General features: G+C 43.4%; 1 protein-coding gene across 2 annotated transcripts in view; it reads right to left on the minus strand.

The window, feature by feature from the left end:
* arid1ab (AT-rich interactive domain 1Ab) overlaps positions 1-11,201 on the minus strand; it is a 54,492-nt gene extending 43,291 nt beyond the window's left edge. The window contains exon 1 of one of the 2 annotated variants that reach the window (XM_069516885.1): positions 9,582-11,201. In XM_069516885.1, the coding sequence (XP_069372986.1) occupies positions 9,582-10,481 (900 nt within the window). In that variant the 5' untranslated portion in view covers positions 10,482-11,201. The remainder of the gene's footprint in view (positions 1-9,581) is intronic. The other variant, XM_069516886.1, reaches the window with a different exon arrangement.
* Positions 11,202-12,414: the final 1,213 nt, after the last annotated feature.

Below are 12,414 nucleotides of genomic sequence, written 5' to 3' on the forward strand. Positions count from 1 at the left end.
GACGCTCATTCGGGCTGAATGTTGGCACCCTGGACGACCCATTACGAGATGTGTGTCACTCGCTACTATGCCAAAAATACACAAGTTACTGAATGAGGCTGAGGCCACTTAAGGACCTGGCTGGGCCACTGACTGCCTCATGGCTAAGAGTCACGGACACTGATGTCACACAGAGGGCTCTGTGTGCTCTCTCACTCACACACACACACACACACTTTTACCAGAGGTAAACACGCCTGGTCATAATCTGAAACACAGACTAGTAATTTAAACAGAACACGAGGTTTGTGTACAGCAGCACAGCTGTCCACTTTTAATTTAAAAGGACATCATGGATAAAAAAAAGCTTTCAGGTTTAGTGAAGGGACGTTTCTGACATGATTCAGGATGTAGGCAAAGGACTGTACTGGACTGTGAAGACAGTTTGGATTTTTAATTTGGACTCATTCAAGCACACAGGCACGGGCTACGTCCGCTTTAAGTTTTCGTTTGAAAACGCAACAACACTGCTACACATACGCCTGGCGTCCACACTATTCCAAAGTAACAGAGGCGCTAAGACTTAGTCTGGACGGGCAGAAGTTTGGAGAGGAAACGATTACATAGACACTCACAACTGTTTTTTTCCTGTAACCCTCGCAGATTCGTCAGGCTCCTATCACATTTGCGACAATTCCCATGTCCAGCAGCACACTCAGGGAGTGCATACTGTCCTGTTTACACCAAATACTGTTCAAATGTGTCTTTGGTGCATAAATCATTGTCACCTGCCACACAGGCCACAAAACAATGACATCAAATAGCCTTTAAATAGCCTGCTGACCACCAACTGTTTTTTTTATGACCATGAGCTGATCAAATCAAAACACAACAATGGCTCTGTATCAGTCTGCATGCCTGGCAGACTGCTGTACAGGCATCTACACCTGTGTAAACATTGGCCTATTTCTATGAAGAATGCACATTAACTATTTAGGCCAGATAAAAATAAGCCCTTTTCTTGCAACTGATTATTTCCATTATCGATTGTGTCCAATGTTTTGCCACTTCACAGACTGGTCCATAAACTGACTACAAATATTCAACGCAATACCTCACAGCTCCGATCACCCTATGAAATTTAAATTCAACCGCTGTTTTGATCATTGATTAATCGTCATTTTTTAAAAACACAAAAACAAAAGATATTGAGTTTCAGCTTCTCCTGTGTGAGAAAATGCTCATTTTCTTTATTTTGTGTGACAGCAGACTGAATATCTTAACATTTTAAGATGTGCTGTAGGAAATTGTTAGAAATTGTTTTTAAACATGTTCTGACACAATAATTAAAAATGATCAAAATGGTCAGCCTGTTAACCTGGAAAATTATTGGCAGGTTAATAAATAATGGAAACAGCCAGGATACAAATACCCTGCTCTGTCCGAGCAACAGCACAAAACATGAAGATATTGAGTTCAGTGTTTCCCACACAGTTGTCTGCCCACTAACATAAAAAGGAATTTTCATTTTGTATAATTTTTTTTTTAATCTGAGAAAGAAAACAAGGCCGTTAGTGACCGAATAACTCGTCCCCTCCCTCACTCTTCCCCTCTCTTCGTTCTGCTTTCATCAAAAAAAGTCAAATTTTAAATAATATCAAACTGGTAAGAGCCAATACTCAATGATCAATCAATAGGGCTGGAAACAGGGCTGGATGAAACACATATAAATGTATTGCTTATGCATTGCGTCAACAAAGACAGGAGGTATAAACCATATTCATGTACTTCAGATGTGTAAAATGTTTTGCTGTTTCTCTGTCTCTGCTCATAAAGAAGAGTTTAAAGCCACAACTGTCACTCAGCTGCAAAAAGTCTGTAAAATGGGACATTTATTGGATAATTATCAATTTATCGGCTGAGAGGAAAACAGTTCCTAGGTTTTGGCCATATCGCCCAGCCCTATAAGTTTCCTACTCTTTCAACACTGCTGCACAAGTCTTATGCATATAAATATATTAATATACAGAACATGACTCTTACACTGGATTGAGAATTTGAGTATTGATCCATCACTGGTTTGCTGTTTGATTTCAATCCCCTGCTCAGCCTCCCTTTCCAGATCCTGCTTTGCCCTGAGTGATCTCCACCGCTTTGGTTTTATTTGCCTCAAAAGAGGCTGAAACAGTGCAAAACATATTAGGCAAAGCAGAAAGCAATGGAGGGTATGACTGGAGGGCAGAATGCACAATAACACACGTCATGATTGAGTTCCACAAAAGAAATAGAGGAGAAAACCAACTGTTCCTCATGTTCCCTTTTTTCTGCTTTATATATTAACCATTGGCTTTTTTTTTCTATCTATTTTTTTTGCAATGCGAGCAAAGGTGAATGTTGTATGAGATCTGGGAGGAAGCATCATTCTCTACCTCCTAGTATCAACAACTGCACCCATTTAAAGGTTAACCACTTTATTCCATAAAGGCACACACCATACGTCATGTAAATTAAGTCTGTAGTCTCGCACAGGCTCAGAGACGGATATTACTATGCTAATCTGGAACATTTTAGAAGGTAAATGTCAAAAGAAATGAATTACCTTTACGTTTCCAGCCTGTGCTGGTGCAATAGTCCAAGTTTGACATTTGTCCATTGAGAAACTTGTTTTTCCCCAGTATGTTTTCAATGTGCAAGTCGATACATAGGGTTACAGTAGGGGTTATAGGTTATTCAGACAATTTCACCATGAGGGATGTCTGGGTAATTTAATTAAAGATTTCAACAGTATCATTAAAAACTGGGAGGAGGACTTGCTTGCTCTCGTTTTTTGGAAGTCAATAAACCTGGAAGCTTTCAGTTGCTTTTCTTCGTTGAGCTTTCTATTGACGATATCCAGGAATAATTGAGGGATTTTAAAGATGATGCTACTGAGGATTAAAAAAAAAAACCACAATATCAAACTGTGGGAAAGGACTGAGTTGGAAAATTGCCTGCTGTCTGTGGGATGAAGAAGGCCAATGTTACTAGAGGAAGATGGATGGCTGGTGACACGTGGAGTAAGAGCAGGTCAGAGAGACTCCTGAGGCAGCAGCAGACACACACACACATTCAACGATCACCAAGTAACTGCCACACTTTATACACAAATACACACAGCTGTCAGGGGCAGACGAAGATCATTCACAAAACACCAACTCCCCCCCCCTCCCCTGAGTATCACTGACACAGTTTCTCCCTCATAGGCACACACCATGCAGCTTCTCACACACACATATACACACACACACACACAGTTGCCGGGAGGCAGCATGCTGTCCATGTGGCCTGTGGAGAATCATTACTCAGCAGTGCAGACTAAAGAGCCCAGAGTGAACTTCCTTTTCGAATCCTCGGTCTTCCTCTTCTCCGCGGCACAGACCCTGACTAAACAGTAGCTGGAAGTTGCTCTGTGTGTGTGCGTGTTCCTTCAAATGTGTGTTGTGTTTACTTGATAGAACACAATACACAGTAGTAGTACGGGGTCAGCTGTCAAAGAACCGTTTATCCAAGTTAAAAAGCTCCGTCTAGTGCTGCAGCACTTAGCCACCGTTGACGTAACCTGATTCAAACATTTAAAATACAAAACCAGTGAGTTGAGGCAGCAGCAAAGGCTTATTTTCATTATCTACCAATTCTTGATTTAAAGAGCAATTAATCTTTAATTTTATTAAATGAAATTATTTTTTTATTTTTTTATATTTCAGCTTTTCAACCAGATACTTGAGTAATCGACTTATTACCTCTCCCTTACTTAGCCTATCCTCTCCCAGCTTTAGTCACTAAGCTCCATCACCTTCGTGGCTCTCATTGTACTGCCATACAAGCCAGAAGGCAGTCAGATTTACCTTTAGCCTGAGAGTGCCCTCAAGTCCTGCCTGAATCCTTGATTACAAGGCCAAAACACTTGATGGTGCTAAGGGAAGTCATGTCCCTAATATCCAAAGGTGGCTACTAACACCTGCTAATATCACTTGGTAGTTGGTAACCTAAATTGTGCAGGAGACATTTAAATGTACAAGGTATATTCAATATCCTGTCCTATATTCTAAAAAAGCATCATGTGACACCACATTATTTCAGTATCCTTTCAAATGCAAAAACATGCGAATTGCCTTTCAAATTACCAGAAAACATCACAACACAGCAAGTTCCCTGAATCCTGGCCGGCAATTTAAAATGTCTCGTTTCGTCTGTCCGAAGGTCTCAAGTCCACAGATGATTATTAACTGACAAAACAGATAGACTGATAAACTAAAATTTCAGCAGATCCAGCTTTAAAATGTTTTCATTTATGGATTATCTTCAACGTATGTGTTGGTAAACTGAATTGCAGTGTGCTGGACAGAGCGTCAGACAAAGACATTTTAAGCTGTCACCTCTGCTTTGCCACTTTCTGACATTTGAAATTATTAAAAGCAGAGTTCATGTATTGATCTAAAATGAAAATAATCATTAGCTGCAGCCCTAGTGGGCAATTAATTTGCTGTTGATCTTGGATCAACTTTTTTCCCTTTGTGATCACTTAAATGTCATGTCATAAAAACAAAGAAATTACTTTTAAACTCTGATGTAAGTAGGAAGGACACCTCTGCCACTAGCAGTGCACTTTGAAAGCTTCAAGTCTCAAATGAGATTTCAAGCATTTTAGCAGACAGGTGACACTGCGCAGCTCTTGTGTGCAAAATAAGTGGATACTTGTCTGTTTAATGTCTCAGTTAGTTTTACTTTTAAATAACAGTGCAAAGTGAGGTGAGAAATTGGCTCTGTTAAATATTAAATATACTCCATCTTCATTTCTTGACAAAAATCACGCACAAAATGAAGTGGTGTAAGTGTGGGGTCTCCCTGTATGTCGCCACCAGAGCATTCTGTGTCTATTAGCAGCAGCCAATGAATTAATTAAACACCTTTAGTTTGGTATTTTTCATTATCATTTTCCACTGTGCGACTTTGTCAAAGATATATTTGCAATGTGTCTCTGATTATGATTTAATTCCAACTCAATTTAAGTAGTCAGCCTTGCAGAGCTGGGGCAGGGGGTGGGGGTGGTGGGGTGCTTCCCTTATGGCTCACTCCCATGTGTTTGGTGGGAGGGAAACACCTGGCATCATCCCATCCACAACAACCCTGCTGCACACAACTTCAGAGCACTTGTTTGTGTGCAAGGCGTGATGAAAGCCCATAATATTAGCCCTCACCCACCACTCAATTAACACACTAATTCATCTTCAGCAGGTGGCCCAGGGCAGGTGAATGGCTCCATAAAAGTCATCCATTGAATCATTACGGGAGATATAGCTGCCAATGAAATGGCCAATCATGGTGCTGTTAATGAATGCAGAGTTGAAGCATTTAATAAACTAAAAGACAGCTGACTAGCCAACAGCTCCTCAGCCTGTGGAAAAACTCTGCACCTGAACTTTGGTCTACTGTCACCCTGACAGTCAAAACATCATACACACAGGCTCTGTGACTGAACATTATGTGCACACAGCGAGGGCCTTAAGTGACATGTCTGTGCAGCGATTTGACAACAATTCATGTCCCCAAAAAATGGACACTATTCTCACACAGTCCTGAGTGAGTGCTCCTGTCCTCCAGACTCCTCGCCTGGGATTCTATGCATTACAATAATGTGTTCTCTCTGCACCTGCACCACTGACACCAAGACACACTCCTCTTAAAGCTCCAGTTTTAAGGGATTCTTATTCTTCCCATTTCACTGACACTAATGAGCTTTTCAAACAGCAATTTTACCTTCTGCAAAAATACAGTTTTTGCTACCTTTAAGTATGCTTAACAACCAAACTGTTCAATTACCATCCCAGACAATCCACTCACACAATGAGCCTCAGTGGCTTCTTCAGCAAAGAACTACCCTGAAAGCACATTAACTCGTATGGAAAAAACCTGGATGGATGGAAACCTAGTAATGAAAAGGCATCAACATCAATCTTGTCATATTGTCATTGACAATAATAATTAAACACAAATTCAAATAGCTGAGACATTCAGATGTTGAGGCAAAGATGATGCACTTATTCCATGTTGAATACATGCTACGTTTCTGTCTTTGATTTGAACACAACACAGGACAGAACCGAGTCAGTGGGATTACTGAGATTGATCCACGTCTTGATCTAACTTCATCTATTCAGAATAAGTGATGATCAAAAGACAAATATGATAAAAAGATAAGATCATTTTATGTGTGAGTCATCTAATATGTGTGGAATATCATATCTCATTTGGACATCTCAGTAACAAACTTGGGTCGAATGACTAGATGACTTCTGATATTTAGAGACATAAACAGGAATACTCTCAAAAGCCAGACAAAACATGTCACTTCAAAAATAAAAAGTTGCTTTTACCCTAACTGCCAAAATGTCCAACCACAGCTCCAACTGAGAAAAACACCCAATCCACACTGAGATTCTGTCAATTCAACCCGTTTGCCAAAATATAAAGCTGGCCACATTATAAATGTACATTTATCTGCACATGGGACAAAATGATACCAGACAAAATATTGTTTTTAAATCCAAATTTTCCTTACAACAGCACTGAGGTGCAACCCAGAGAATGATGAACTCATAGCATGACACCACTAATCCTTTTGATTTTTATGAACCATAACAGATCAGCCTGAATGTTGCTATGACCGTATTATGTGCAGCCTCTGGGTTCAAGTCTAAGAATATCTGAGCATGTGGGCTAATATATGAAGAACCAAACACTTTTGCTGACATTTAGACAGAGCTACAAATGAGCGAAGATGCTCTGTAGGGCTTTAAGTGTCCACAATTTAACCTGTTGTCATACAGCGACTGTCACAATGTGAAAAGCCTGCTCCTTGAAGTATAAAGCAACAAGTAGCGGCTGCACTTCTCAAGACGATCAGTGTGACCTTAATAGATATTTTCCAGACATGACTTCCTGGTAAAATCTGGAGAATTGGCCGCAGAGTCTATCCAGTGACTGCATTTCACACATGCACAACACAGCGGGAGGTTCTCTGCACAGTTCACAACAGCAACAAACCCTCCACATTATTCAGGCAAGAGGTGGAGCAGCCAGGTGTAGCAGACAGAGGCAGGAAGTGACGTATTATCTCCGCTGCGAAGATCACCTTTAACGTAGCCCGACACAGTCATCAGCTCTTATCACCACAAACTCTCTTGACATCATCATCTGTATCTTCTACGTGTACCAGGCGATACGTTTTTTAGCCTCTGTCGCTTCTTTAAAACGTCATCAACAACTGGCTGCATGAGTAGCGCTATTGCTGACGTACTTGCTTAGGTACTAAGCGTGTTACTGGAGGATTCCAGTAGAGGGCATACCACAGAACTCAGACTAAAGATTGTAGAGCACTCCGCTCTTTAATCTTAGAATCAGAAGATCTTAATGCCACTTCCAGATTTATGTGTGAGTTCACTTCTCTTCACCATTCCTGTCACTGATGACGATTATACTTTGCACTGAGGTGGGTTTGTGTTTTGCTCTGCTATTACACCACCAAAACGCTAGTTGGCTGTGGTGTTTCTGTGCCAGTGCGTTTGTGCTTTAAATTTTGGCCAGAGAAACTGATAAAATTATGTTGGAGTTGGAAATCAAAAATGTTGAACAACACTTAAATATACTGCAAGGTTGAGTTTTGCATGCTTCTCTGGCCACTGTGGATATGGACGTGACACCAAGCGGACCAATCACAGTTGTTGCCGCAGGTATCTCCATGACATGCAGTTAAAATCGTCGGGATTCTTCACATATTCATAATATTTAAAAATGTATTAAATATAATTAGTCATCTATGGTAAAGGGAGAGCTCCATAATTCACCTTTGAGCTGATGACACATATTTGTGGAGTATAAACACAACAAATGCGTTATCACTGAAGAGAGAGATGTAGGTAAGCCCTGTTGACATGGTTACACACTCTGCATGTGGAAGTAAATTAGACTTAGGTAAACCTGCTGAAAGAAAAGCTGTGACACTTGGCTGACACAAACCCAACTGCACCCAGTCCAACTCTCTCACGTGGCCACGAGACGTTCAGGCGCACAAGTCTCCTCAACTCCTGATCTGGAAACAGTGGAAAACACGGCTGTACAACGGGGCTACATGACCACACCTAGCCTATCTGCTGTACCAGAGTCAGCCGACTAGAATGAGCAGTGCACACAGTGTACCTTAACAGAGCAAGGGGAAAAACTTCAGGTGCACGTCTGAGGTCAACAGCTAAAAATGACATGAGAGATATGACTCAGCACGAGTGAGTGGAAGGTTTAATCATACAAATAACAATGGTGGGTCTACATGAGTATCATGCAAATTACTGCAGTGAGAGGAACTGGATAAAATGTGTACATAAAATTCTTACAATGATATAACCAGTGAATAAAATATTATTCTTAATTTAATCATGTGGTTTCTGCTGTTGATGATGGGGGAATATTCAGACAAACATGCATAGAAAAAAATTAAAATACCACAATGCTATTAAAAATGCACACAAGTGTGATAAAAATGAATAAAAACACAGAAACACAATGGAACTATGTTGTCTTGACACGGTGGAGGAACACAGAAGTGGGCAGGGGGGGCTGTTTTTCTGCAGCCTTCCATTAGATGCAATTATAAATGGCCGAGAGCAGAGGGATCGGGGAGCCAATCAGATCTCGGCTCGCATGTCAACCTAAGACCAACTGTCTCTTGGCTCTGACAGCAGGATTTTACCTCCATAATTCAAATCCCAAAGCAAAGGCAATCTGCACTTTGCCAGCTGCAACCTGCGGGGCCGTGTTTACAGCGCGGCACACGCAGGGGGGGAAAGACGCAGGGGATGGGGAAGGGAAAGTGGAGAGGCGATCGGAGGCGAACAGAGCCCCTCAAAATGAATGAAACCTTCCGTCAGGATGAATCGACCGCGGCCACAATCACACTTTGATCCGAAGTAAACACTTTGTTGCCACGACTGTGAGACACGTCTCCGCTTCCCCGTGCGGCCGCTTTCTAACCCACACGGGGGCTTTTTCCCCCCAAATGATTATGCAAATGTTATTTAACGACCACCGCTTGTCATGTGCATCTTGTTTATCGTCTTGACAGCCACTGGTGCAACTTTTCATAGCGCTGCTGGGAGAACATCTCCCCCAAAACAGACGCTGTTTCGCGGCGATTTCAAGCAGAAATAAGAGCTGAAAGCAGCAGCGAGGAAATATCACCTTTATCTCCCTCTGCACACACACGCACACACACACACACAGTTTCTCCTGACTAACTCTTGCTCTACTTAGTCAAACTCCTGCCCTGCACCAGACAGGGGACACACACCGACACCAGCGACTCAGAAAGTTGTTTCTAGCAGAATGTGAGGCTTCTTTCTCTGTCTAAACACTGTTGCAGGGGGTGGTGTTGGGAGAAAGAAGAGAGGCAGCCATTTTATAGCTCTTGCTACATAGACAATGGCTGGTCCGATGCAATGTGCAACTCTGCAGAGCGTTTTCTGAGCCGCTGAGTGAGTCCAACTCAGTCAAAGTGTGTCGGTGCAGTTTACCTGGTTCCTGCTGGGAGGTTGTCCAGTGTTTCCCGGGCTCATGGGAGGCGGGTGGTGGGTCCTTGCTTGCCAACCCGGATGGACCCCACCATACTGACTGCTGCCCAGTTCTCCTGGTCCCTTGTTGGCCCCTTCCTGATTGTTATAGTCTCCTTGGGGGTAGTTCGGGTAGCTCCTGGTGGAGCTCGGAGATGTCAAAAGCTGATTTAAAGTTGGCGTAGACGTAGGTTGTTGGTTTCCCATGTTATACCTCTGATTATTGTACGAGGCAGCCATAGCTGTGGTTCCTCCTGCTGGCTGTTGCTTGCCTGGCTGCCCCCCAGCCGCCGGAGGCTGGTTGTTACGCGGGGAATTCATGGCCCCGTATCCTTGGCCCTGAAAAGAAGTCCTGTTCTGGAACGGGCTGTAGTTGTTATAATGGTTGGGGTATCCGTGTTCGTGTGAATTAGGGGGGTAAGGGTCCATCATGCCCGGCCCCGATGCAGCTGCCATGCCAGGGCTTTGTTGTCCGCCATGTTGATGAAAAGGGGCCCGGCTGTAGTGCTGGTTGTAACCGTAAGGAGGTGGAGGAAAGGGGCCCGGGTGGTGGTGTCCCATCCCGGGATGGTTATTCCCTTCGGGCCCGCCGGTATCATTCTGATTACTGCTATTATTATTTACCCTGGGCAAATTCCCGTTGCCGTTCTTCATGTCAGAATCCCCTCCTCCCCCAACATTTCCAGCATCGGTCCCGTCCTGCAGCTCCTTCTGACCGGGAGATCCGCCGTCAGGTCCCGGCTCCTTATTTTCATGCTGCTTCTCTCCCGGTACCGACTCCTCCTGTGGGTCCCGATCCGGCTTTTTGAGTTCGGATGGCGGGCTGGTGTTGAGAGTGGCGACGCTGGCGACCTGAGCGGCCATGATATCCCTCTCTCTCTCTCCTCCACTCTTTCTCTGCCTCTCTCTCTCAGCACGGCGACTCACTCACAATCAAACTCCGAACAACCATTGAATATAAATACAATTATATTTATAACAACGTACCCGCTGTCCCGGTTCATTCCCCCCTTTGCCCTCCGCCCGGACCGGTATCCGGTAATCCACTGCGACTCCGGTTAAAGTTAAAACAGAGACGGGGGGAAGTTTGTGAAAGAAAAAATATATAAATACAGAGCCAGGGAAATGAATTTCACCGACACAAGTGAGTGTGTGTGTGTGTATGTGTGTGTGTGTTTGAGGGAGGGGGGGGCTTCTGTTACAGAACGAGAGCGCGAGCTAGAAATCAACCAAACCAGCACGAGGCTCCGCGAGACACAGCCATCTTACCGACCTGTCGCGAGAGGACGAAAACCCGGCACGGCTCTGAAAACAACACTGGATCCGGAGCCGACGGACCTAATAACAACAGTGTCCCCAAAGAAGAGCCATTATAGTGGGGCTGATGCGCTTTGAATCGAACCTGCACATAAAAACGTCGTGGGTTTCGAAAAGGCTCGTTCGTTAGTGTTAAAGTCCCGGTCATCCTCTGACTGATTATAAAGCTAATGAAGCCACACAAGCACGGGCCTGTCTGACTTTATTCAAGATATATACATGTATATATGTACAGTTTTACTACATGTGCTGTATATGTGTTACTTTATGCTTAAGTGCTGTAAGTTTGTTATGGTGTAATGTTTCATAGTTTGACCAGACAAGGAGTTTTCACTGCAACAATGACCGAAGGAAGTCTGACACATTTAACTTCAGTTGAAATGTTTCCAACAGCCATGGGCTTTTAATGCACAATCTTCAGTCTAGCACGGCTAAATGCCACAGACATGGCGTCTACGCTTTTATGGTATTAAACAATTAAAAAACGCCCCCTTTCCTTGACCATACTGCTCTGCCTTGAAGTCAGCGATAACTGTTCAACCATCATGAAAGCAAAGATTGCCTCGTGTTTATGTGTGTGTGTGAGTGTGTGTTCTTCTCTGTTCACGTTCATTTGTGCCCTTCATCTTATTAGCTCGTCACAGGAGTGGAGCAAAATAGGCTACAGTGTCATCCTGTGTTAGGAGTGAGCTAATGGGTGGAAGTGGCTGCCTCCATGCTGCTGCCATGTGTGCACGACAGGCAAATGAGAGGAGTGAGCAGAGCAGAGGAAAGTAGAGGGGAGCATGAAATTACAACCTGTGTGTGAGTGTGAGAGAGAGAGAGGGAGAGAGAGAGAGAGGATAGAAAATGATCATAGATGGGGGGATGGACTGAGCCAGTCACAGAGCAGGAAGTGAAGATATAAAAAAAAAAAAAATAGAGAAACTGTGGTGGTGGAGGAGTGACAGTGTGCAGGCCAGTGAAATGCAACACATCACATGTTATATGTTAAAAGTAAAATCACACACACACACACACACATACACACACACACACACACACACAGCCTAAAGTCGCCCTATACAATTAATAGGAACAGACGCCCTATGTCTCTCCACCACTCTCTCTCCCTCTCTCTCCCCACCCCCTTTCTTCGTGCTCTCTGCCTCGCGCTCTCCTAGCAGCAGCAGCTTTCGTGCTGCCTTTAAAACCTGTCGGAAATTCTGCCTTCACGCCTGGGGTCAGTCATGAAAGACACACACATATGCAATAAATAAACAAGTACACGTGGAAAGAAAAGTCTCAGCTTAGTTGACATGCAGTGTGTATAAGAGTGTGGTTGGAGAGTGGGGAAAAGGGTCTCATAAATATATTTAAAAACGAAGAGAAACACATTGATGCAGGATGGACTGTGATATGTGGCAGCTACACATAGTATAGAATTCGGTAAAACAGTATAATGTTTGACACAAGACCACATTGAGGGAGTATTGTGATA

Source organism: Paralichthys olivaceus, chromosome 20 (genome assembly GCF_024713975.1).
Source record: "Paralichthys olivaceus isolate ysfri-2021 chromosome 20, ASM2471397v2, whole genome shotgun sequence".
NCBI classification, from domain to species: Eukaryota; Metazoa; Chordata; class Actinopteri; order Pleuronectiformes; family Paralichthyidae; genus Paralichthys; species Paralichthys olivaceus.